A 25,378-nucleotide genomic window follows, 5' to 3' on the forward strand; every position below is an offset into this window, starting at 1 on the left:
AAAAACAATCCAACATTCTCCCGAACCCCAAAGAAATCCCTGGCGCGGGACGCGCTGCGCAGAGTGCCCCGGGCGCGTGGCGCAGCGGGAGGACCGCGCAGGACCCGGGCGCATGGAGTCTGGCCGCGTGGCGCCCGGCCCAAGCTCGGGTGGGCCGGCGGTCCCGCGGGCTCCGGCGCGGGCGGGGGCGGGGCCGGGCCGCCGCGGGGTCCGCCGGCCGGCAGGGGGCGCGCGCTCTCCGGGCCCACAGCCGCCCGCTCCGTCGCGCGCTCGCTTGCCGCCCGGCAGCACATGTGTTTCTGTTTTGTGTTGTAGCATTTGTTCTGGAAGCTCGTATTTACATTTTAAGTGTATCTGGTGAGTGGGCTGGAGCCCTGGTCTGGGCCGGAGGTGGGGGGGATAAAGCCCTCCGGTTCATCTCTTAGCTGCTCCTCTTCCGTTTTCTCTCCGGTTTCTCATCACTCCAACCAGGTAGGGACTGAAAATCAAAATCGACAATGTTCAGTTTGCGGGATCTGGGAAAGTTATTATTTTCTTTTAACCCCCCCTCTTTTTTTTTTTTTTTTTTTTTAAGGAGAAAAGGTAAAAAAAAAAAAAGAAAAAAAACAACCCTAAGGAAGGGGGGTTGGGGGATTGAATGAATAAAAAGGGGAAGGAAGGCGGATCCACGTGGTTTAATCGGAGACAGACAGAGATCCCATTGTTCAAAATCAATAAAAAAAAAAAAAAAGGGCGAAAAGCGCAGGGACGCTTGGGGAAAGTAGCGGCGGAGCGGGGCACTTCGCAGCCGGGATCCGAGGGACCGGCTGGGCCACACGTTCGGGGAGGGGCGGGGAGAGTTGGGCACCATTAAAGTTTTTATTTTTCGTGTCTGTGCGAGCAGGTGTTTGGGGCTGGGGGCCGGCTTCATTCGCCCCCCTTTCGACGGGGGCAGCCCACCCCGAGGGATTAGGCTAATTAGAGCCAGAGGTCGGAACCCCCAGGCTGGCGCGGAATTCGGGGCTCGGGGAGAGGAGGGGAGGGGGGCGGCAGAGAGAATTACATTTAATTGAGGGGGCTCGGGGAGGGGGGCGCGGAAACAAAAGCAGCAGGTGGGGCGGTCGGGGAGGGGGGAGCCCTTTCAGAGGGCGATCTTTTAAGTGTCCCGGAGCCTTCTCTAATTAGAAGCTAGGGAATCAGAGGCTCCTTTTTCTTTCCCTTTACTTTTTTGGGGATCAGGCTGCAATAGTGATGCGATGTAGGCAAACCTAACTTGAGGATGGGCCGGGAGGGGGGGGGGGTCTCCATTTTTTAAATTTCCCTAAGCGGATTGCAGTCGGAGACCTGGGCTCCCGTGCGGGATTCCCCGGAGGAGGCGCGCCGAGGCCCGGGAGGGGCGCGATTTCCTCCCGGCTCGCCCCCTCTCCGCCCACCCCGCGGCCGCCACTTTGGGGAGGGCAGGGGAGGAAGTGGAGGCCGGTGGCTCGGCTACGCTCCCCTCCCCCCGCGCAGTTTATAACCCGTCCATTGTGCGCCGCTGCCCCGTGTCTCCTCCAGCGCGACCATGCCCAGGAAGAAGGCGGCGGCGGCGGCCTGGGAGGAGCCGAGCTCGGGCAACGGCACGGCCCGCGCCGGGCCCAGGAAGCGCGGCGGCCCGGCCGGCAGGAAGCGCGAGCGGCCCGAGCGCTGCAGTAGCAGCAGCGGCGGCGGCAGCAGCGGCGATGAGGACGGCCTGGAGCTCGACGGGGCCCCCGGTGGGGGCAAGCGCGCGGCGCGGCCGGCGGCGACCAAGGCGGGCGGCGCAGCCGTGATCATCACCGAGCCCGAGCACACCAAGGAGCGCGTCGTGAGTGCGGGGCCGGGGGGTCGGGGGGGGGGGTGCCGGGGCCGCGGCGAGTCACTGCGCGTCCTGTCCGGGGGCGGCAGGGCCGGCGCAGGCCGCGGGCTGAATCATCGCCGCCGCCGCCGCCGCACAACAAAAGGGCGCGGGCCGGGGGCGGGGGCGGGCCGCGGCCTAGCCGACCCCGTCGCCCCCGCCCGCGCGGCCGTTGGCCGTTGGGGCGCGCGCTCCGGGCCCCCCGCCGGGGGAGGGGCGGCCGGAGCCCGCGCCCGCCCGCCCGCCCGCCCGCGCGAGGGGGTCATGGCCCCGCCCCCGGCGCCGCGCGAGCCGACTCCCTCCGCCTCCCCTCCCCCTCCCGCCCCGGGAAGGGAGACTTTTGCAAGTTGTCTCGGGCCGGAGGAGGGGACGCGCGCGCGCGCCGGGTGCGGGTCGCGGCGCCCGGTGCCCTCGCCGCCCCCGGGCCCTTTCTCCCTCCCCACGGCCGTTGCGCCGCCGGGGCGCTGCCAGGGGAGGGGGCCGCCGGGGCGCTGCGGGGAGCGGCGGTTTGCGCCGGGGCTTTGAGGTTCCCGCCGCCTCGGCTCCGGCACTCCGGGGGGGCGGGGCCTGGCGGCCGCCGCGCATGCCCCGTGCGGCCCTGCGCCGTCTCGCGCCGCCGGGGAGGCGGGGGCGGCCGGCGCCGGGGCGGGGTGCGAGGGCGCATGCTCCGGAGAGCCCTCCCCCTGAGGTCGGGAAGCCCCCGGGGCGGCGAGGTGTTGGGGCTTTGTTCGCCGCTCGCGGTGCGAGGGCGCGGGTGCTCCGTGCCGGCTCCGTGTACCCCCCTCCGCATCGCCCACCGGGGAAGAAGCATCTCCCGTCTCCTGTGCGGGCTTCAGTTCACTCGTTAGAGTTGGGCCTGCAGAATTTAATTGAGGTCGTGACCAGCTCAACTCCTGGTGTCTGCGGAACCCTGCGTAGAGCCAGACATCTTAGGCTGGGGTCCGCGATCCTCCAAACCCACCGGCTTTGTGTGGGACGTGTGTTGAGAGATTTCAGATGGCCCCAGACGAGTAAGAACGTCCATTTAGGGTGTAGGCACTGGGGAGAGACCCTTTTCTGTCCCCAAAGGATGTGTGAGGCTCAGCAGTACCAGAGTGCTTTCCCCCAGAGGTGTTCAGTGCGTAAATGGTTAAAAAGAACGGGTTTCTTCATCCGCTTGACGGATGAGGAAACTGAGGCACGGAGCTTGAGGGCCTGCCTCCACATGACTTCCACATGGGCTCAGGTGTCTTCTGATGACGTCGGTAATCCCTGTGCAAAGCGTTCATGTGATGATGCATCATAATTGCCCTCCCCTTGAAAGGGTTAGCGTGTCAGATGGGAGGAGAGCCTGTGTCACTGAAACGGCTTAACCTAGGGTCTGGGAGCAGGACAGTGCCAGGAACTGGCTGGAGTGGAGAAACTGGAGCTCAGCAAGGGTTATCCTTCGACAGATGTAATTCTCCGTGCAGGACTCCAGCCCGTTGCCCTGCCAGTCCTTGTGTGTTAGGAGGGAAGCGGAGCAGAATGGTCAGCGGGGCTCTACCTCTGCTGTGTTCTCCTGTGAGCCAGGGCCTGTCAGCGGCAGGGCTGTCTCTAATCAGCGTATTGGAGCAGCGCGTTTTCTTTCCCCGAAGTGAGGGAAGAGATACTTACTTACCCCAGTGTTGAGGCTCACCCAAGTGTGCAGTCCCAGAGAGAGAGAGGGGCACCCGGCTCTCCAGCAGCACTGCCCATGGCCGACCTGTCTGATGGGAGGGCCCTTTCTTAGTCTTACCTAGAGATTTCTCTGCTTCCCAGGAGTAGACAGAGCCAGCCTTGCCTTGCAGTTTGCATTTGCCTCGTATTTACGACTCGTGTACTTTGTCCATTTTGGATACGTGTAGACAAATCTGTATGTACCTTCCTTAAAAAACAAGCAGTAGCGTGGTTTCCTTTGGACTAGCGAGCACATCCAGGAGACTGAGCGCCCAGATGCCTCGTGCACAGCGCACAGCCGACGTTTTCAGTTCTTCTTTAGCATCTTTTGAGTTTGGTCCAGAGTCAAGACCAGGCCTGTGCTGCCCCGCTGCTTTCCCACAGGCCTGGGTCCCGGGTGGGTCCCCTGCCTGACCCCAGGTTCCCGGCTTCCGAGGGCAGCATCAGCTCGGCTCCTGCCAAGCAGGCCCGCCCCAGGCAGCCAGCTGTCCCTAGCTTGTTTCTGGAGAGGCTTTTGAGGGAGAATTGTGCAAGCTTCCCCACCGTGGAGGGCCACCTGAAGGAGGTATGTGTGTGTGAGAGCAGCTGCCAGGAGCGGTCTGGAACTCTGAGCTGAAGTCGGGGCTTGTTAAAGGTGAACCCAGATAGATACCTTAGGTTGAGGAGCAGGGTTGCCTTGAGTAACTGTGTGTTTTTGTAGAACATTCTTAGGATTTCAGTCTCGGGAAATGCTCTCTCCCGGACTTCTGTGTAGTGTTGTCAGATGAGCATTTTGCAATGGTCTGGGGTGGGTGATGTGTGAGCTCTGTGACGCTGGAGGTGACACAGGCTGCCTTGGCAGAGTTCTGGAAAACAGGAGTGTCGCCACCTCTGCGGGTCTTCGTGGTTTCTTCAGTGTTGGGGTGCCGAGGTCGTGTGGGCTCCAGACAAGTCTGTCCCATCTGCAGGGGCCAAACACAGAGGACCAGAAAGCGAGCTTGAAGTCTGTTCTAGCTGATGATAGCCTGTTAGGGGATTTGTCGCTGACATTTCTCTGAGCGGCCTTCCCGCTGCTGAGAGTAGCGGTTTTTTAAAAGGGTATACGTTAAAAGGTGGGCTCTCAGCCTCATTAACGTGCTCTTTGCACTTGGGCAATAATTCAGAAATCGCTTTGAACCAAAAAGCCTATTCTGTTGATTGAAGAAGCTCAGTGCATTTTTCTGCTGCGGCCATTCATCTCCGACCAGCTTTTGTGACCGGGGTGTCGGGAGCAGCAGGTGGGATGAAATCACTCCTCCTCTTGGGGAGACTGTAGGCCCTGCTTCACCAGCACAGAGCCTCCAGCCCTCAGCCCTGACAGCCATCCTTGGGGGTTCCTCTGGGTGGAGCCAGCAGACATCGGGGTCTTCGCACTTGGCGGGCCAGCTCAGGTCTGTGACCAAGAGGAGCACAGGCTGTGATTTAAGGGTGTTGGGAGTTCTGTTCCTTACTTGAATTTTTTTTTTCCTAGAAGGTAAAGGTAAGAATTCCATTAGGGAGGAATAAAGTAGGTGACCTATGGCAAACAGCTGTGCGGATCATGGCATGAAGTCTAGTCCGTTAGTTTCATCTGATGGGTGAGGCGAGGACCTAAGGCCCAGGACATGAAAACCTGAGAAAGAGAACAGTCTCTTTGGAGGAATCGGACCGAGGTGGCCTGGATGGACTCCATGCTCGAAGGCTCGCCACAAGCCTTGTATCAGGAGGGTCGAGGAGTCTTGGAGAAGCGCGCAGCTGGCTTGGGAGCCGGTACCCACAGGCCCTTGCTGCCTTGGGTCACAGGGGACACCCGCTCCTGCCCGGGGCCATTGCAAAAGCTCTCGAAGTCCAAGGGACCTTCAGGCCTGCGAAGGTCTGCTGCTCTGGCAGGTGCCCCTCCATGTCCTGGTTTCAGGGTCACATCGTGCCCCCAGGGGTCGTCTCCTGCCCTCTCCGTGCAGACCTGAGGAGCCATGGAGGGCCAACTGGGGGCCTGGGCAGAGACCCAGGGCCGCTGCTTCCTTGGGGAACTTGACAGAACCCACTGGCTGCTGTTGGTCCTCTGGGGTAGATCTGTAGAATGTTCCAGCCAGGCCCGCCAGCTAGAAGAAGGGGAGATAACCGAGGGAAACTAGGCTCCCATTCAAGTAATCCGAGTCGGTGGGTGCCGTGGGGTGGGAACTGCCCTCCGATTAAGGTCTTTCTCTAAATAATTTACGCGTGGTGAGGTCCTTCTCCGTTCCTGGCTGTTGGCTTCCCCTTCACGGGCCCTGTACAGGGACCGTCCTCCTCCAGCCACGTAAACGTGGGCGCGCGCGGCGGGACCTGTTCCGTGGGGTGCTGGTGACCTCGGGTCTGGGTCATGCAGTGTCCCCCTGGAGATGTGTTCCTCTTCAGAACACACGCACTGTGTCGCCGAGCATCCCGCTGGGGCAGGCACCGCCTAGACTAGAAAGACGGGGCCCGGGTGGCTTTCTTTCATTGAGAGCAGTTCTGTAAGCAGAAGGAAACCATTCTTTTTGGTGTCCTGGGGTGGCGAGGTCAAGGCTGACAGCAGAGAGGAGGTGGGTGCGTGGTTCAGAAGCGAGTCTCTGCCTGCTGGTCGACTTTAAAAAGTGTGTTTGGACATTTCAGAAACTCAGCACACTGCTGAGAATATCCTCACGAGTGCCACCCCAAATGGGACAGTGGCGTGTCCTCCCTTGACTGGCCCGCGGTGCGTGGTCCTAGCACTGCTCTGTGTGGGGAGGCTGAGGGGCTGGACTCCAGAGTCCTGGGGTTGTGAACACGGCCTCTCCCCCGGAGCCTCCCTGTCCCCACTCACCGCTGCTCCCCCGGCTCCCAGGCCGCAACCAGGACGGGCTGAGGACAGGCCCGGCTGGGATCTCCCCTGTCACATGGTGCTCTGATGATGTGTTGTCGTCCCTTCCCCGCCGCACCCCCCCTCCCCCCCCCCAGCCAGAAAGGTGCCAGGCACAGTAGGCCCCACGCAGAGGAAAGACGGTCTGAAGTCAGGTGACGCAGAGCTCCTGAGGCTTGTAGTTCATGTGCAGTGCCCTGCTGGCCCCAAGGTCAGCTGCTTTAAGAACCCCTGTGCACCCCGCCAGGCCTCTTGGAAATACCGCTATAGGCAGTTTGCAGGGTGGAGGGAAACATATATGTAGCTGATTTTTTTTAGTGTTTTGCAAAAGGTACTTCCAAGAGGAATCAACGGGTAGAGATCAGCCTGGGCCTCAAAAATGAGCTGCCGCGGGCAGGTTTGGGATTCCACCCCCTGATGAGGTGGTGACCACCTTGGGCCTCCGTCCACCCTGTGGGACGCAGCAGGGGGAGGCGTGAGTAATGAATGACGATTTTTCTTTTGTTTCTGACTGTCGTGTGACAGACTGCCCAGCTGGAAGCAGCATTGCAAGCTAATCTTTTTTTTTTTTTCCCCCCTCCCTGTCTTCTCTCTGTCTGTAGAAACTTGAAGGGTCTAAGTGCAAAGGCCAGCTTTTGATTTTTGGGGCAACCAACTGGGACTTGATTGGTCGAAAAGAAGTGCCTAAACAGCAAGGTATGAGACCCGGTTTCCAAAACTGTGCGAAGCTGTTTGTCGAGTGCTTCCCTGTGTGCTAGGTGTCCCGTGTGGTTCCTGTGAGTCCTCGCCAGGTAGGTGCGCTCTGCATTGGCAGAGTGTTCAGAGAGGCCAAGCAGCTTGCCTAAGGCCACACAGCCCCTCCAGTCACAGGGGAGGACTTGAACCCAGGTCTTGTGCCAGTGTCTCATTTCACTCTTCTGTGTTGTTGTTGTTTTAAGATTTTATTTATTTATTTGAGAGAGAGAGCTCACGCAGGAGGGAGAGGGGGAGACTCTGAAGCAGACTCCATGCTGAGCCCAGAGCTGGACACGGGTTTCAGTCCCATGACTGTGAGATCATGATGTGAGCGGGAACCAAGGGTCCGACACTGAACCGACTGAGCCACCCAAGCACCCCTCACAGTACTGTGTTTTAAAAACCCAGTTCCATTTAGGATTAAACGGGAAAAGTATAAACCGTCAAAAAGAACATGGATGCCTTCTTTCCATCGTCCTCCTCACATCAGTTCCTTTCATGATCATGAAGAGGCTGGTCCCGTGGGATGTCAGAATGTCCAAGACGTTTGTCTCATGTCACACGTCCAGCTTGTTAGACGTTACGGAAGAATCCACGGTCCTTCACACACTGCCAGTTTGTTGCAGGAGCTGCTCAGACAGAGCAGGTGGCAGTGTGTGGAGTGGAGAGAGCAGAGAAGCCCCAAGAAGTAGCTTTTGGTGCCCAGTAGCTTTTAGAAAACAGGTATCTCTCCTCAGGAGGATATGGGCCAACCAGGAGAAGTGAAGCTGGCCCGTTGCCACGTTTTATGGCTTCTTGATTTCATTTGGAAAGATTCCCAAAGTACTTTCCAACATTGCCCAGCGAACAAATATTTGCACATGGACACTCCCTGGTGCCTCAAGCCGGGCAGAGAACATCATCGTATTCCATGAAGGCTGCAGGACTTCCAGAAGCGCCAGGGGGTCCGGCTGGAGACGGACCAGGTCTGCCCCGGGGCTGGTGTCCGGGAAGCCCCTCGGGGGGTGTGACAGCTGCTGTCTCCCTGCTAGCCCCGTGTGGGTGCTGCATCGGGTCTCCGAGCTGCTTTTCCAGTGAGTGGCCCACTCACAGTTACACACTCGGGCCCGGAGCGGGGAAGTGAATTCCAGAGGAAAGCAAGCGGCAGAGTATGGGCCGTCTCTTGTGGACAAAGGGTGGGGTGCTCTGAGGCCAGGCCGGGCTCCCCACACCCTAGGGAGGTCCAGAAGGAGGGAAACTGCCCTGTGGTTTAAAATCCACTCTCACGCCCTAGTTATAGGCGTTCTAGGTGCATTTCAAGAGTGCCTTTTTGTCTTCTCCCGTTCCGACCTTTGCTTCCCTGGTTGGTCTCCCTTCAAGTGAAGTTTTACGTAATTAACAAACATTCTTCCTAAGTAGTTTATTTTTTTTTCTTATTTTTTAAAGATTTTATTTATTTATTTGACAGAGAGATCACAAGTAGGCCGAGAGGCAGGCAGAGAGAGGGGAGAAAGCAGGCTCTCTGCTGAGCAGAGAGCCCGATGCGGGGCTCAATCCCAGGACCCTGAGACCATGACCTGAGCCGAAGGCAGAGGCTTTACCCACTGAGCCACCGAGGCGCCCTCCCTAAGTACTTTAAAGTATCTTTGGGTCCTCCCTGACCTTGCCGGGAGACCCTAGGGAAAGGGGGGATATTTATTGTCCCACTGGTGCAAGCCGAAGAGGAGGAGTCGTCCTCCCGCGCTGGCCCTTTCCAGTCTCCCGGGGAGTCGGCCAGGCCCCCAGTGCCCACTCTGACAAAGCCTCTGGTATCAGCATGATGGCCACGTCATTGACAGCGTGACATGGTGGCTTGTGCTCCGTCCCCAGACCGCCAGGCTGGCCAAGGAGCCGCCACTGCTGCTGGGCACTGGATTTGACTTGGGTCACTTGAACGGGGGTCCTCAGAGGCGGAGACACATCCTGCCCCTCGGGCCCTCAGCATCTTGGGCATTGATCTTCCTGGAGCTGCCGTTAGGGAAGAGGCTTCAGCAAACCAGGGCATCTGGCCACCTGTGAGACGGGTCCACTCCAAGCTGGGTCCGCCGTGGTGCACCTGTTCCCTCCATGGTGTCCCTGTGTGCGGTGCGTTGTTCCCAGAGATGACACGTGTCAGTCCTGCCACCGTCCTTTTCACCTTCGTGATAAACAGACTACAGCAGATCCTGTGAAGGCTGTCATGCTTGCTGTGCTCTTTCCCAGGAAATTGTCGGGTCATCTTCCACCTTTGGGGAGAGCTCGGGTGGGGGGGGGCATTGCTGTGTGTCTGGGGTGCTGACTGCACGCAGTGTTCCCCTGCCTGGGGGCCCCTGTAACTGAAGGAGGACGCGCCTGGCGCCCTCTGCTGGTGGGGCTTGGGCAGGGCAGGACTGGCCTCAAAGAGTCTCACGGATGCTTTTCCCCGGAGTCTGATTAAGCATCCTCTTCATCAGCTCCGACCTCCAGATTAACGTGACACGGCTGTTGTGGCAGCCACTGGCATTTCATAACGGTCACTACAGGCCTACAAATGCGGCTCGTGTTTCTGTCCTCAAGAGCCCCAAGTTGAAAATACTACACAACACACTGGCCATGCCCTGTCCATGAATGGGGAGGAGGGGGAGTTTTGAAGGAGGCAGCTATGTTTTTCCTGCCCATACACCCTCCATTGTTTTGAGTGCTTTCTTGGGGGCCAGGCATTAGTGAGGCCCAGGGCTTGCTAGGGCCTGGAAGGCACATGAGTTCAGTAGGCTTGAGTGCTAGGATCGGCCTCATGGTGTGCAGGGAGCCATGAGCTGAAAGAGGGGGATGGGGGCGTGGAGGGCTTCCCAGAGGAGGGGGTGCTTGTCATGAAGTTCAAAGAACAGGCAGGGGACAGGGAAGGGCGTTCTGTGGGAAGGAGTACATGACAAAGTATGGGGCCATGACTTGGCCACTACAGTGGGACCCCTGGGAGAGGAGGAAACTGTGTGGCAGGGGAGGGGTGTCAGCTGGGCCCCCGCACGGTACCTGGTAGATGTGCCAGGCAGGGCAGGTGGTTCTGGGGAGGATGGGGACCCTCAGACTCCACTTGGAAAGGAACCTCTGGCTGCAAGGGTGAGGCCAAGGTGGGGGAAAGGCAGGCAGGGGAAGGTGAGAAGGGGTGTGGGGAAGGAGATACTGAGCCCACCGCTAGCTTTCCTGGGTTGGGCTCCTAGGAGGAGGGAGAGGGCCCTGCCTTTTCCACTGCTTGCATGTGGGTGTGCTCAGCAGCCTGTGCCCGAGTGTCTGCGGTCCCCCCAGTTTGGGGACAGAGACGGGGGGGGGGATAGGGTGGAGGCAGTCATTCTGTTGCAGTTGCAGACTTTCTCCTCCCCGCCCCGCGCCCCCCCCCCCCGCTGATGCAGCACCCCAGGGGTCCTGTGTGGTAGGAGAGTGGATGCTTTGTGGCTAGTACCCTTACTTGGGGTGCTTTCTGCCCCCTGGTCACTGTGGGTGTTTGATTTGCATTCTTCCCTTTGCAGCTGCCTACCGCAATCTCGGTCAGAATTTGTGGGGGCCCCATAGATATGGCTGCCTGTCGGGGGTCCGGGTGCGGACCGTGGTCTCGGGTTCGTGCGCTGCCCACAGCCTCCTTATCACCACGGAAGGGAAGTTGTGGAGCTGGGGTAAGTCTGGGGTCGGGTGGGGTGGGCTCCCCCATGGGGCTGACTTCCTCCTCCGTCTGCCTGGAAGGGCGGCTTGTTTGCAGCGGTACTTCTCCCTGATTTCCAGCTGGTCTCGCCTATTCCCTGAAAGTGCGGCCCTTTCCTGCACCCTTCTGCCATTTGCTTGTACATAGCTACTGAACTTTTTGAATCCTTTTTGGGGGGGGAAAGATTTTATTTATTAGCGCACAAGCAGGGGAGGGGTGGAGGGAGAGGAGAATCGGGCTTCCCATTGAGCAGGGGGACCCCCCCCCAGCCAAAGCGGGGCTCGATCCCAGGATCCCGGGATCATGACCTGAGCTGAAGGCAGACATTTAACTAACTGAGCCACACCCAGGCACCCCTGAGTCCTCTCTTTTGATCCTCCTTTTTCCTGAATGTTCTAACTGAATCTGGATCTTTGTGATCCCGAGGCACCTAGAATTGAATTCCTATTTTAGACACACTGTCCCCAGGGCAGACAGTCCCCCCTTCTTGCTTCGTGGCACAGTGTTGACGTAAGACCTCTGTTCTTGCCACTTTAAATGCCACCGGCCACGTCATGGCATCAGCCGCCGTGTCACTGCGATCCCGTCCCTCTGATTCTAGGGATCTCGCCCGTCTGCAGGTTTGGTTGCTTGGTTCCTGTTTCTTTTTAGATTTCTTGTCAATTGAGTTTACTTTTTTCTGAGTGGAGTTGGTCTCCTGCAGTTGGACCCCCTGGCCCGGGTCCCTGGGAGGCGGCGTCCTTGCCCTTGGTCACCTCCTGCTCCAGCATCCCCTCCACGGGGCCCCCACGCACTGCTGCCCGTTTTTTCCTTCCAGATTGTTGATGCAGGTCCTGAGTAAGGCTCAGTTTAGCCCCACGCCCTCTGGTAGTCCCTGGCCTCTTCCTCCAGCTGGCTAGGTTGGCAGTTGTCCCCGCCCTTTGTTTCTGGTCCTTTGGCTAGTTTTTAGTCCATATGACTGCTTTTTTATTTCGGTCTGTTTGAACCATTTTTTGCAATTTCATGAGCTGCTGTACCAAAGTCCAAATATATTAACATCTGTTGTCTTCGCTGCACTCGGCTAATTTTGTAATGCTGTTGGAAAAAAAAAAAAAACTAACAAGTGTGTCTGGCCCAAATTTAAACTTTATAGTCTCTTGATGACATGCTGACATTGCCACGGTTTTCATTCTCCCCGACTGGCGCGGAGGTGTGTCCTTCCCCCAAAGCACACCCCTCCTGCCTAGTGTTCCAGCGCTGAACACAGCAGTCTGTCAGAGCTCCGAACTGGAAATACCTTCTTTCTGATCTCTTTACTGAATTGCACTTACATGGTGCTGCTAAAAATGGGCCTTGTGCTGGCCCTGTGGGCAAGGAGTGGTGCAGGGGTCGTGCACTTGGCCCAGTGCCAGAGCAAAGACCTGTGCCCCTCGAGCAGATTTGGGGGTGGGGCAGGGAGAGGACACGTCCTGGTGCCACGGTTTGCTGCTTGAAACAGCCCGGGCTGGTGTTTGGAAGCTTCAGTGCTACGACATGTCACTCTCGAGGGGTCCACACCTGTCAGCCACTCAGGCCTCTCAAGGGCCCGAGAAACCATGCCTTTCCCGGTGAGTTGGGACAGCTCCCGGTAGAAGCTGGTGTCTGCCTCTCCAGCCCTCAGGATGCTTGGTCCTTGTCCTTGTGGCTCCGCCCTCCGTGTTTTTCCTGGTGGAAGGTTAGAAGGCCAGTGTCAGGGAGGGGCGGGACCTGCTTCCTTCCCCTGCCCCCAGGTGCCCTGACTTTTTGGCCCTGTGAAAGCTCCCGGGTAGGTTTGCTTCTTGCTGTGTGGCGGTCCTCTTGATGAGGGGGACCTGTGTGGGGCCCTTTGAGCTCTTTGGTTTGAGGACTGTGGTAGCCGGTGTTGAAAACCAGGGGGGTGCAGGGGCTCCTCCCGCGCACCCTGCTTGCCCTGTCTGCTGTGGGGCCCAAGGGCCTTGCCAGAAGGCCTGTGTCTCAGCGGCTCACGGCCCGTGCGGCTCCGTAAGAGCTGGTGGTCTGCGCAGTCCTGCCCTCTGTCCCTGGCTGCGGGTCCTGTGGAGGGCAGTCCGCAGGCGGTGGGCTTGGCTCTGCTCTGTGGGCATCGTTTCCAGGGCAGGTGGAAGGAAAGAAATGACAAGTAGAAATGAACCACGTGGTCCACGGAAGACACGCAGGGCACCGAGGTGACTAAACTGCGTGGGGCAGGTGTCGAAAACGGTTCCCCTCTTAAAGTCCATCTCGGGAAGGGAGCGAGGGAATTATTGCCTGGCAGGGGGAGTGAGAGCTGGGAGTTGCCACGTGCTCCCCTGCTCGTGCAGGACCCCCAGGGCCGACCGAGCCGAGTCCCTCTCTCCCTTGGGGGTGGAGCCACGGGAAGTGCTCCCGGCTGGGTTCCAGCTGCTGTCCCAGAAAAGCAGGTCAGAGCAGGTGAAGGAGGTGGCGGCGGCCTGCGGAACCGTCTCTGGGGACGACACTGTGTACTTTGCCCTGGTCACCCGGCGCCTCTCGAGGTGCTTGGGAGGTTGGCTGTGGACAGGGACCGGGGCGCGCTCCGCCGCCTCCTCGGCTCTTGCTTATGGAGGGCGCCTTCAGGGGGACCCAGGTGTGTCTGCCTTTCCCAGGACGCTGCTCTCCGGCCCGGCCCCCCTCTCTCCTTCCTACTGTATCTTGCTCTTGATCTGCAGGTCGCAACGAGAAGGGGCAGCTGGGACACGGTGACACCAAGAGGGTAGAAGCCCCCAAACTCATTGAGGGTCTGAGCCATGAAGTGATCGTGTCTGCAGCATGTGGACGGAACCACACCTTGGCGTTGACGGGTGAGGAACGGCTGGTCTCTTCCGCATCCGGGCAGGCAGCCACACAGTCCACCCTGGGCACGGGGGTGGAGTCGCCTCTGTGGCTGTCGGTCAGGACGGGAACGGTGCCCGGAGAGCCCCGGTGGGTGCTTCTCAGAGCGGCTGATAGCCTCTCCCACCTGTTGGCATCAGACGGCGGGCCCAGAGGCCAGGGCCTAGAGGGCCTTCTGCTCCGAGCTGGCCGCCCCACGTCTGCCGCTCTTCCTGCCGAAGGAGCTGTTTGTGATGGTTTGGGGGCCTGTGATCCCACGTCGCGTTTGGAGCCTCAGTGTTCTTTTCCCCGTTGTGATGCTGTTCTTTCCTTGCAGAGACGGGCTCCGTGCTCGCGTTCGGAGAGAACAAGATGGGGCAACTCGGCCTCGGCAACCAGACGGACGCTGTCCCGAGCCCCGCGCAGGTGCTGCTCCCTCTCCTGGCGCCAGGGCCTCTGTGTCTCCTTGCTTTTGCGCTTGACTGTCCAAGCTGAGGACAGGCACCGCTCCCTGTAGTTCAGTCGACGCCTTGCGGAGATGGTCTAGAGTCTCAGAGTGGAATTCACATGCTGTAGTCTTTAAAGTGCACCTTCTAGGTGCCTGTGGTCAGAAAGCCTCCCGAAAACTGTTCTCTGTCCTTGAACTAATTAGCTCCAGAGGCCTTGATTTAAGCCTGTTCTGTTCCAAAGAAAGTGAGAACTGTTGGATGCATGTGATTTGTCTTTCTCTGTACATACTCTCTGAGTTCTGACCTTGTGTGGGGCTACCCACCAGGGGCTTACAGCACCCAGCCAGGAGTTGGGTGGTCTTTTATTCCTGAGGAACTCGTGCTCCCATCAGAGAGGTGGGCATCCCACCTAACAGTGACTGCTGATGTCAGGCAAGACCACGTGCTAGTGAGTGACAAGTGGTTGGAGGGTGATGGCGGGGGGTCCCATTCCCTGGCCTGAGAAAGAGACCGTGGGCAAGGCTACCTGTGGTTTGAAGGATTTTTGAAATGTCCCCGTTGTATCTGTCATTTGCACTAAGGAGGAAGTGATGGTTTCTAGAGGAAGGTGGGAACGACGGGCTGGGCCCAGGGCTCAGGGCTTGTCGGGTGCGATACGAGCAGGGCTTCCACGTCCCGTCTGACATGTGTCTCCAGAGCCCACGCCGCGTTCCTCGGGGCCCTGGCTGGCTTACTTCCTAGCTTTGAACGGTTTTATCTCTTGTCCACACCTTCTGTGAGGACTAGTTGGGCTAGTGTTTCTAGAGGGCAAGGAGCACAGGAGAAAGCTGCCCTCTTCGGGTTGAGGCTGAACTGCTTGCTAGTGACCAGGTAAGCTTTGGGGGTGGGGTTATGTGTGGGCTAGTCTCTGCCCCCCCGGCTCCCCAACCTTGGGCTGCTCGGCCGAGGTCCATGCTCCCTGGGTGCAGTGTCAGGCATTTTGGGGAATGCGGGGCTGGGCCCACCATGTGCCGTACCTTGGGATTCGACTCTGCTGGGAAGGTGGGCATCCCAAGAGTGTTTCTGCATGGACACTCTGGGTTTTAGCCTTCAGAATTCCTGGGTCCCTTCAGTTTCCTTGGCAATCTAATTGTTTCACACCGACCAGAGAGGGGGAGGGGTTTTTTTTCTGTCTTTTAAAACACAGTCTGAGAGTCTACTGTCTTGTCTTTTCAGATCATGTACAACGGTCAACCAATTACCAAAATGGCCTGTGGGGCAGAATTCAGTATGATAATGGACTGCAAAGGGAACCTCTATTCCTTTGGGTGCCCTGAATATGGTCAGCTGGGTATGGAAACGTTTTTTAAAAGCTCTGTAATCTAACTGCCTATCTGGAACCAGAAGTCAGTGTGGGCCTGCACACACATGTTGGAAATGTGGGTAATTGATCGCAGATAATAGCCTTGATCCGTTAAGTGGGTCTCCCGTTTACTGGGACGGCCCGTCCTAAGTCACAGGGTGGTGGAGCATCTACAACGGCTTGGCCTTAATGAGCAAGTCGGGCCGGGATTCTGACAAAGGATTCTTTTTTCTGGGAGGGGGAATTCATTTATATATGTAAAAGGATCTCAGAGTTTTTAAGAAAGAAAAATCAAACCACCGTCATTCGGTTTCATGTTTAAGAGTTCGCCTTTATTGGAAGCGAGAATGTTACACGAGGTGAAGGTTGTCCTGCAGACCCGGGGCTGGGCAACTACCCCCTGCCCACCTGAGTCCCCTTCCCCGTTTCTGTCCCTGAACAGAGCGTCCATCTTCAGAAAAACATTCATGTCTGTCTCATTGAGTAGAAAGGGAAAGCTCAGAAAGCAGTTCCTAGTAAGTGGAAAACATCTCTCGATCCTGATTTTACAAGGTCTCCATTTTCTTTCTCATCTGACACCAAAGTGTGTTTTTTTTTGTCCCCCCCCACCCCTTTCTGGCGTCTTCCCACAGCCCAGCCCCTGGCGAGTAGGAGGTGAGGAGTGGGCGCCCTCTGCTGGCGCCTCAGCTGCATGCCACTCCGGATCCCCGCGGCCCCCGTATCTGGGTTGCCGGGTCCCCACGTCATTAAGAGCAGGCAGATGGAAGACGGTATAAATAGAACAAGGAGCATCGCGTTGGCCTTAGACTTCAGGGAACAGTGACTTTGTGAAACTAAATATACCTCGAGTCAGAAGTGAATAAGAACGAACAGCCCCTTACGCACATGCGGTATTGGTTGCCAGGGAGCTGCCAGCGACTGTTGGAGAAACCGTTTCCATGGCCACAGGCCCTGGTGCCATCCCCAAGCCCGGGCAGAACACCGGAAACGTGTTTCCGGTCTCCTTCTGAAAGTGCGTGTGGCTCCCCTGTGGCCTCTGGTTGCCCCGGATTTGCAGACGGGCAGGTGGATTTTCCTAGGGGGAAAACTCCGTGACCTTGGCAGTGATGACCGTGGCTGGTCCTGGAGCAGGGATCGTGTGCCACCCACTCCCAAGTGCTGAATCCAGACTTTGGGGTGCCTGATCTATGCTTTTTTAACGATAGATTGAGATACGGGCTTTACGTGTGTCTGTGGAATCAGCCCTACTTGTCAGCTTTCTTTTGAAACCCACTTTGATTCTCATTGTCCAAATCCAGAGAGGTTCCTTTCCTCTTAGAATTAGAACATACAAATGTAACCTTGGAGAAGTGTGTCCCCAGCACACGTGCCTGTGCCTGGCCCCCCCCCGCCCCCCCTGCCCCCCCCCGGCCATGACGCATTTTACTGGGTCAGGCAAGGCAGAGATGGGCATGTGCCATTAACTGTATTTTAACCGCCGTAATGGTATATTTAGGTTATTAGGAAGTTCTAAAAACTCAAGTCTAGGGATTGTGTGTTGAACTTTTTCTGTTCGTTCTTGGAGCATGCAGGGGCCGAGTGAGACCACACTTGGTAGGCCATTCCTTTGAATCTGTGGTCTCTGGCTTCTGTGATCACGGCTCGTGGGTAGACATGTGGTCGGTGTTACAGACTGATGCAAACGCTAGAGGCGCGTTTGATGATGTCTTACAAAGCAACATCCTTTTGGGGGGAGAGTATCCTTGGGTGTTTGCTGTTCTGTCCCGTTGGTTTCTTAAAAATAATTGGCTTCAGCGCCCACAGCCGATTTCATGGTACTGATTGGGTTGGTTGTGCCCCAGGTGAGAAGGCATCAGGTTGGTTGACAGAAATGTCCCGTGAGGCCTTGATGGGCCAGGCTGGGGCCTGTGCTCTCGGCCGCCGCTGACCGCTGGCTCTGTCACCCCAGGACACAACTCGGACGGAAAGTTCATCGCCAGGGCGCAGCGGATAGAGTATGACTGCGAGCTGGTACCCCGGCGAGTGGCCATCTTCATCGAGAAGACGAAAGACGGGCAGATTTTGCCAGTCCCCAATGTGGTCGTACGGGATGTGGCCTGCGGCGCTAACCACACGGTAAGGCTTGAGGTTTTCTGGCTTTTCCTCTGCTTCCAACTGTCACCTCTGTGGAGAAGGATGTGTGTATGTTCCAGTGTCCCGACACTCTGCTCTAGCCGGGAACTGATCCCAGAGGCCCTCGATGGCCTGTCCTCCTCCCACGGCTTTGTGCCGCTCGCTTGGCCACAGGGTGTAGGACGTCTGTTCGTAGTTTCTCTAACAGTTTCTGGAGACGAAGCTGAAGGACAGACGTTTGGGGCCAGAATCCTACTGCAAGTGTCTCTCTGGGATGGCTTTTGTCTACCAGAGCACCACAAGACCTCTTTCTAGGTCTGTAGTCGATCCCCCACGTGGAGGGTGTTGAATGGTTTTTAGCTGTGAGGGCTGTTCCCTTAAAGATCACTTTGGATAGATGACCGTACTGTTTTCTGTGTGCGTGCTGTCTAGTTTTGTTTTGTTTTCATAAGATTTTATTTATTTGACAGAGACAGGGAGAGAGAGAACACAGGCAGGGGGAGTAGATGAGGGAGAAGCAGGCTTCCCGCTGAGCAGGGAGCCCGGTGCGGGGCTCGATCCCAGAACCCTGGGATCGTGACCCGAGCCGAAGGCAGACGCTCAATGATTGAGCCACCCAGGCGCCGCTGATTTTGTTCTTAGAAGATTTTATTTTGAAGTTGTCTCCACAGCCAACCTGGGGCTTGAACTCGCCACCCCGAGATTAAGAGTCTCCACATGCTCCACAGACTGACCCAGCTGTGCGTCCCCGTATTTGTGTCTGCTTATCTTTGTTGCCTTTTTGCAGTTACTCTGTCCGAGCATGCCTGTGAGTCAAAGTTGGCTTTCTTCTCTTGAAAGAGCACTGGGCTGGGAGTCCAGAGACCACGCTGGTCTGCTGGTGTGCAGCTGACTGGCGTGTAACCTCAGGCACAGCTTCATCCCTGGAATCCTCCCTGTCTAGTGCTCAGTGGTGTGAGCTAGGAGATTTTGGTCCTCTGGAGTCTGAAATCTGTGGTTCTCTTCTGTCCACACCCAGCGTGGGGCTTGAACTTAGAACCCTGAGATCCAGACCTGAGCTGAGATCAAGAGTCTGATGCTTATCTGAGCCATGCGGGTGCCCTGAAGATAGTTTGAAATTGTTTTTGGTCCTCGTGACCAGACGGAGGTCCCCTGTGCACGGGTGGGATGGGGGTGTCTGCGGAGAAGACCTCGGCAGGCTTTCCGTGCGTTTTTCCTGCGGCGCCGTCTGCACTGTGATGGGGGGGCCGGAGCACTGACCTGCCTGCTGGGGCCTCAGGCTCTTGCTTCTGATGGGGAACCGGGGGGACTTAGGACTTCAGGGAGTACTTGAGGACAGAAAGTAGGGCCCAGAGGAAAAGAGGAAGTGCCCTTTCGTCCCCTGCCTTGCGGGAGGCTCAGCTTAGCTGCAGCATTTCTGCCTTTTACGTTGTCCTCTGCTGTCCTCTGCAGCAGCATGGCGGCGCCTCCTGTCCCCTCCTGTCCCCTCCTGTGGGGTCCCGTCCCACACTTTGTGTTCTCTCTGCCCACAGCTGGTCCTGGACTCTCAGAAGCGCGTCTTCTCCTGGGGCTTTGGTGGCTACGGTCGCCTGGGCCACGCTGAGCAGAAGGACGAGATGGTCCCTCGCCTGGTGAAGCTGTTTGACTTCCCCGGACGCGGGGCGTCCCAGATCTACGCTGGCTACACCTGCTCCTTTGCCGTCAGTGAAGTGGGTTAGTGACTTGCCCATCGGAGCCTCAAGCAGGGGGTTGGTGAGCCTGCCCGGCAGACGAGTACTCCGTGGGTGGGGAGCCACGGAGTCCTTCCGCGTTCCCAGACCGAAACCCCGGCGTTCTGTCGGACAGAATGTTCCTCTGCTGTCCCCAGCGTGTGGCATCTTGCCTTTCTTGTTGAGGAGAATTCGGATCTTGGCACGTTTGGTCACAGTGGGAATGTGTCTGTCTTTCCCCCAGGTGGGCTGTTCTTCTGGGGGGCCACCAATACGTCCCGCGAATCTACCATGTACCCAAAGGCTGTGCAGGACCTCTGTGGCTGGCGAATCCGGAGCCTGGCTTGTGGGTATGTGGCCAAGGCTGCTGGGGAGCGGGACATCTGTCCCCTTCCTGGGCCTGGTGGACACCCCGGGGAGGGCACCTCTTCCCTTGAGAGGCTCTTCTGTTCTACCCGCCCCTGCTCCCTCCTTCAGGGCATCAGATGCAGCAGAATTCAGGAGGGGAGGTACTGTTCAGGGTAAGAGAGGTTGGTAGGTCCTGGGACAGATGGTGGCTTTGTCTTCCTGCCTTCGCAGAAAGGAGGCCGTCTTGATAGTTTCCGTTCTCCAGAGGCTTGGTGGGCTCTGCTCATCTTGCAGGTTAAAATGATTTTAGCTCCACGTGATGGTAGGATTTTAGTGACTCTGATTCGCTGGGAAGGAGAGATTGTCCTGAAGCCGGTGCTTTTCAGTTTAAGGACACCTGTTGAGCTTTCTAGCAAGTCTTGGTGAGGAGTTTGTTAATGTTAATCAGCTGCCAGGTTGCTTGGGTGGGGGTGGAGCGGGACGGTGTCATGGGGGAGGGGAGCTGTGGCTTTAATCTCCCAAACGTCCAGCCCGAACATGTTATTTTTTTGTTGCATTCCACCCTCTTTGGAATGAGCTCTCCGTCCTGACTTGATGACCTCTTCTCTTGGTGGGAAGGTCTGGGGGTCGGGGGCCTGCTCGGGACGCCGGTGAGGGGTTCAGAGAAGCCCGTTGGCCGGGTGCGTGTTGTGGCAAGTGCGTGCCGCGCAGGGTCCAGAACGGGATGGACTTGATCTTGGTGCTGCAAGTCCCAGCCTGCAGGAGGTGTCGGCGGGGGCCGGGATTGTGGCTGCGCTGGTGACACCCCCCCTCCCCCACCTCCGCTTGTAGGAAGAGCAGCATCATCGTGGCCGCCGACGAGAGCACCATCAGCTGGGGCCCATCGCCCACCTTTGGGGAGCTGGTAAGCGGGGGGGCCTGTGTGGCCAGGGTGGGACCCAGTCCGGGCTCTTGGCGGCTGCCTCCTGAAAACGGGTAGGAGGGAAATGGGTGTCTGCCGGAAGGCGAGACGCTCCCTAGTCTTCGGGTCTCGTTGGCTTTCAGGGGTCTGTGCCCGCCCGTGCATTCACGGGGACAGGGAGGTTGAAGATCCCTGTTCCCTGTGGTCTTGTCAGCACAGCTGAGGTGTGCAGGGGCGTGGAAGGGGGCGTTTTCCCGGCTCCCCTCCAGGAGGGGTCATGTCCGCCGGGGCGGTGGGCACCGAGTAGTAGCGTCTGCTGCTGCCCAGAGCGGAGCGCCACGGGGCCGGCCTCTTGGGTCACTTGGGGACACGGTGCCCTCGCTCTTCCTAAATAAGTGAAAGTCTGCGTTGCCTGCTTTTCATCCATTGCCTTACTGATGAGAACCCATGGCCCTCGATTTCTCACCCATACTTGGCCTTCCCAACCAACTGTCTGATTCTTCAGTTCTGGTGCCTGATGAGTCTTTAACTTTCAATTTCTTCGTTGGGAACAGCTTGGCCGCGGAGCCCGGTTGGCGCTCTGCCCGTTCTAGCTGCGATGATCCTCAGCCTCTTTGTTATTTCCTGTGGGGAAGGCGGTCTGTTTCCCTTCCCGCCTCGCTCGTGGGTGGGAGCTGAGGGGTGATGGAGAGGAGGGAAGGGAGGGCGTCTTGGTCCCTTGAGCCATCTCCGGGACTTGGTGGCCTTGTCCTCGGTGTTCTGTGCCGACTTTGGGGGTCCACAGGGGCCCCTGGGCTGCAGACATTCCAGCCCCCCGAGGTGGCCCTGGCTGCAGCCTTGAAATCAGAAGACAGAACCTGGCCCGGTTTTTATGGATCCTTCTCAGAGAGAGGAAGGTGTTTCTAGGGCCTGTCAGAGAGAGATTCCGAATACCAATTTAGAAACCAGAGGGGAGCGAGAGGGACTTCGGGGCAGTGTCCCAGGGGCAAGGAGGAGATGGCAGGGCGTCTGGGAGGAAGCACTCCCTGCACGGGAAGGGGTGAGGAGGCATCTGGTGGCAGATGGAGCTGGGAAGGGTGGGGTCTGCCCGCTGGAAAAGCCCCCACCCCCACCCTGTCTGCGCCCCACTCTGGGAGCAGTCTTCGAGCCGAGTCTGCTGGCTCTGGTGTCCTGGAGTCTGGGGGTGGGGCCCGGAGGGGGGCTCTTTGGAGTCCGGCCTGCCGGTGAGTGTGGGGACCGCCAGTGTTCTTCGTGATGATGGTGTCTCCCCAGTCCCCCCCAGCCAGAAGGTGCCTGTTACCACACAGACCCCCACAGGTGACAGCTCAGCATCAGGCTCTTCCTTGGGTTGAGAATCAGTCCCCTGTTGGCAGCACTTGTGTGGGTCGGTGTTGCTCGCCAGGCCGGCCATCGTGTCAGGCACGGCGGGCCTCTGTCACCAGGCCAGCTGTCGTTGGCTCAGGCTCCCGGACAGCGGGGTCGCCACATGTCGCCGTGGTTCCCTTTCCTGCACCGTACTGCAGTGACCCCAGTTTTTGCATCTCTGTTCGCTTTGTCAGGGCTACGGGGACCACAAGCCCAAGTCCTCCACCGCGGCTCAGGAGGTGAAGACGCTGGATGGCATTTTCACCGAGCAGGTGAGCGGGGGCCTCCAGGCCGGCGAGAAGCCGGGGGCGCCTGCAGCCGGGCGAAGCGAGGCCGTGCCACACGAGGCCTCACTTGGGCTGCTCCTGGGCTTGTGCGCCTGTTCGAGGCTGGTCTCGTCTCCCTGAGCAGCTTCTCAGCTGCCTCGAGCTAGAGGATTTGGTGGGTAGCGGGCGTCCGTAGGACATGGCACAGGGGCAGGCCGGCCAGGCTCAGTAGCCACTCACATCTGCTTTGTACCTTCAGCTGAGACCACACGCTATTTGGCCATGGGGCGGGTGGTGGCGTGGGGTGGGTTCCTTTTTTGTCCACCAGGCCGCCCTGCCCGCCCTTGTCTGTCAACGCACAGGCAGGGCATGTGACCCCCACACAGGGAGGGATTGTGGTCCAGGGAGGCAGAGGGAACAGGGGGCAGGACCTGGGTGTGCGCTGACGGCATCAAAGCCCTTCTTGGTGGCAGCCCGGAACAGGGTGTTGGTAACGGGTCAGCTCATGTGGACGCTTGTGTCGTGGAGCCAGGGGCATGGAGGCGGTCCCAGCCCAGGCGGCCAGGCCAGCTGAGCCGTGGTCCGTTGTCTGCTCTGCTCTCCACGATGAGCCCGTGCATATCCAGCCCCGATTTGTTCCCCCAGGTGGCCATGGGCTACGCACACTCCCTGGTGATCGCTCGAGACGAAAGCGAGACCGAGAAAGAGAAGATCAAAAAACTGCCAGAGTACAACCCCCGGACCCTCTGATTCTCCCGGAGCCCCCGCAGCCCCACACCTCCCGCGGCAGCTGTCAGTTCCACGTGCACTGGGACCGGACGTCGAACGAGGAATTTAAAGAAAGCAAGAGTTGACCGAAGGTGCATTTTTGTTAGACTCCCTGAGGTTCCGTTTTATAAGTGATTTCAACGTCAACTACCTTTTCTGTATGCTTTCCAAAGTGTTTTTTTTTTCTTTTAATGTTTAATTAAAATATTTGCTCATAGTTGACTTACCATTCCTACAAAAGAGGCAGAAACTCTGAGCAACCTAGGTTTTTTGTTTTGTTTTTTTTTTCTTTTTCTCCAAGTGGTTTTTCTTTTTCTTCCTGCTCCTAAACACACTTCTCAGAACACCCCTTTCCAGTCGTAATTAGCATGTGATCCGAGCGGGTGCTCCCTGGGAGAGGAGTCCCTGTTGACGCAGAAGGAAAGGTCCCTTCCGGGAGTCAGCAGCGGCTGGACAGAGACAGTGCTGGTGGTGGATCTCCATCCAAAAATCACGCCCGCCTGCTTCGGAAGCATCTGGGTCACTTTCTTTCCCGCTTTTTCCTGTAGACCAGCCGAGGCTGGCCTTCTGTTTCTCTCCTTGGCTGCTTGTAAGCCCCAGCGCCTTTTGGCTGCAACATTACTAGAATCTGCCATTTCCCCCCTGGTGGGGGCTCTGGGGTCTGTGTTTAGCCATTTTTTATCTACTTTAGCTGTAAAAGAAGTCCAAATGAAAATCAGGTGATTGTGGACCCAGTGGGGACTTGGGGGTGGGCAGACGAAGGGACAGCGTGTCTAGTTCACAGGCGGCTCTGAGGTTTCTCGGAACGAGCTGGAGCCGTCTGGCCAGCACTCGCCATTAGAGATTGATCAGCCAGCAGTTTAAAAAAAAAAGTGCATTCTGGAGTCCTTGCAAGGAAGCATCAGCCCTTTCCGTACCAGCCTTGATCACCTCTGTGCTTCTGTCTCTACCCTCCGCCGGATCCTGCTGGAACGGGCCCTGTCTCTGAGACGCGGGGTCCTGTTCTGCTAACCCAGCTCTCTGGTCGCCTTGCTTGGCTGTGGTACCAAATAGTTGGGATTCCTGAAAAGTCCCCCGTCAGCGCGGATCTGTGACTGCCACCCCGCTTCCCGCCACGCGCCCTGTGCCCGAGCTCGTCACCGGCGGTGCGCTGCTCTGCGTGAGTTACGAGGTGCCTTTCCCGGACCCCTCCGCTCACTTGGACCCAGGAGAGGCGACAGCTCTGGCTGGGGCTCTTGGTTTCGAGAGGGTCTGGATGGGTTTGGGTGCTTTAAAATAGATTTTTTAGTTCCGTGGTGCTTCTGGGGGAGAGGGGGTTAGGGCTTCGGTGGGACACGTGGGTGGAGGGAGAGTTGAATATGGGTCTTTTTATTCTTTGCTTTGCTGTTGTTACCACTTGTCATTGTCTCGATGTTAAAATGCCAAAAATGATCGAGTTGTCGTCGCTTTCTTCCCTGCCCATCCCCCGTGGCGCCTCACGGCGTCTGCCTTTCCAGGGCGAGTGACAGGACAGGATCTGCCCTGCCAGTCCCAAGGCCTTGCGCGAGGAGAGCGGGCCTGCGTCTTCCTAAGGTTTAGTCTGACTTCACGCTCATCTTTGCTGTCCTGTGTCAGTCCGTAGTCCGGGGGAGAAGCTTCTGCTAAACTAACCTAATCTGTCCAAATCACCCTTAGAGCCACCATCTCGGGCTCTCACTTCCGTGCGGGGCACCCACCCTTTTTCCTGGACACGAGTCTCTCCTGGAACCGGGCTTCGGCACATGTGCCCCTTGGACCTGCACAGCAGCCCCAGGGTCCCTCTGTGGGAGCTGCCCTGGGGCAGGCAGGGCTCTGATCTTCTGGGGGACCAGTCTGAAACCCGCCACCAGCCTATTTGAGGGCCCCTTGCCAGGGACCAGAGCAGCGCAGGCTCTGAACTTCCAGGTGAAGACGGCCCTGTTCTCCGCCACAATCACTCCTTTTGGCTTAGAATTTTAAGATGAACTTCCTAAGCGGGGGGGGAATCCTTCTTGACAAGGAATTAGGGGGTTGTCCTGCACTCCAAGAGAAAGAGTGGCCTTGGCGCTGACCCGCCTTCCAGCTCTGGAGGGCGTTTCTGGAAGGGGGGTTCAGGGCTAAGGGGAGAGAACACCTGAAGAGGTTGTGATTTGGTCGAAGGTGCCTGGTTTAGTGCTGTATTTGTCTTATTTTTTTTTATATATATATTTCTTGGAGTAAACATTTTAAATAAACGACATCATTGTTTACTCGGTTTTGGCTTTTGTGCTTCTTTTTCAGTAGAACCAGCATAAGACCTTAAGAATGCAGAGCAACTGGGTTTCCCTCTGCTTCCCACGCCGAGGCTCCCCCGAGAAAGATAGGTGTTCGGGGGAGCTCGGTTCAGTCTCTAGGCTTAAACGTGGGGTTGAAGGTGAGTGGAGCTCCCAGCTCTCCCTGGAAACCTGTGACTCAGGGAGGTGTCCCCCTTCACAGGCCCAACTAAAAAAGGAGGTTTGGGTTTG

General features: G+C 57.8%; 1 protein-coding gene across 1 annotated transcript; it reads left to right on the top strand.

The window, feature by feature from the left end:
• The first annotated feature begins 258 nt into the window (after positions 1–258).
• RCC2 (regulator of chromosome condensation 2) lies at positions 259–25,128 on the top strand. The gene is made up of 13 exons (XM_080802671.1): positions 259–471; positions 1,537–1,825; positions 6,992–7,085; positions 10,625–10,768; positions 13,476–13,607; positions 13,955–14,043; positions 15,282–15,396; positions 17,357–17,523; positions 19,053–19,233; positions 19,474–19,579; positions 20,409–20,481; positions 22,038–22,115; positions 22,755–25,128. Exons 2-13 carry the CDS (start codon positions 1,544–1,546, stop codon positions 22,857–22,859), a joined length of 1,566 nt encoding a protein of 521 aa, XP_080658797.1. The 5' UTR covers positions 259–471; positions 1,537–1,543; the 3' UTR covers positions 22,860–25,128.
• Positions 25,129–25,378: the final 250 nt, after the last annotated feature.

Source organism: Martes martes, assembly GCF_963455335.1.
Source record: "Martes martes genome assembly, chromosome: 4".
Classification (NCBI taxonomy): Eukaryota; Metazoa; Chordata; class Mammalia; order Carnivora; family Mustelidae; genus Martes; species Martes martes.

Excerpts from the sequence above, each read along its gene's own strand:
- RCC2 (XM_080802671.1), top strand. The coding sequence starts at position 1,544 with ATGCCCAGGAAGAAGGCGGCGGCGGCGGCCTGGGAGGAGCCGAGCTCG. Across the intron at positions 19,234-19,473 it reads CTTTGCCGTCAGTGAAGTGG|GTGGGCTGTTCTTCTGGGGG; the intron begins GTTAGTGACTTG and ends TCTTTCCCCCAG. Across the intron at positions 20,482-22,037 it reads CGCCCACCTTTGGGGAGCTG|GGCTACGGGGACCACAAGCC; the intron begins GTAAGCGGGGGG and ends TCGCTTTGTCAG.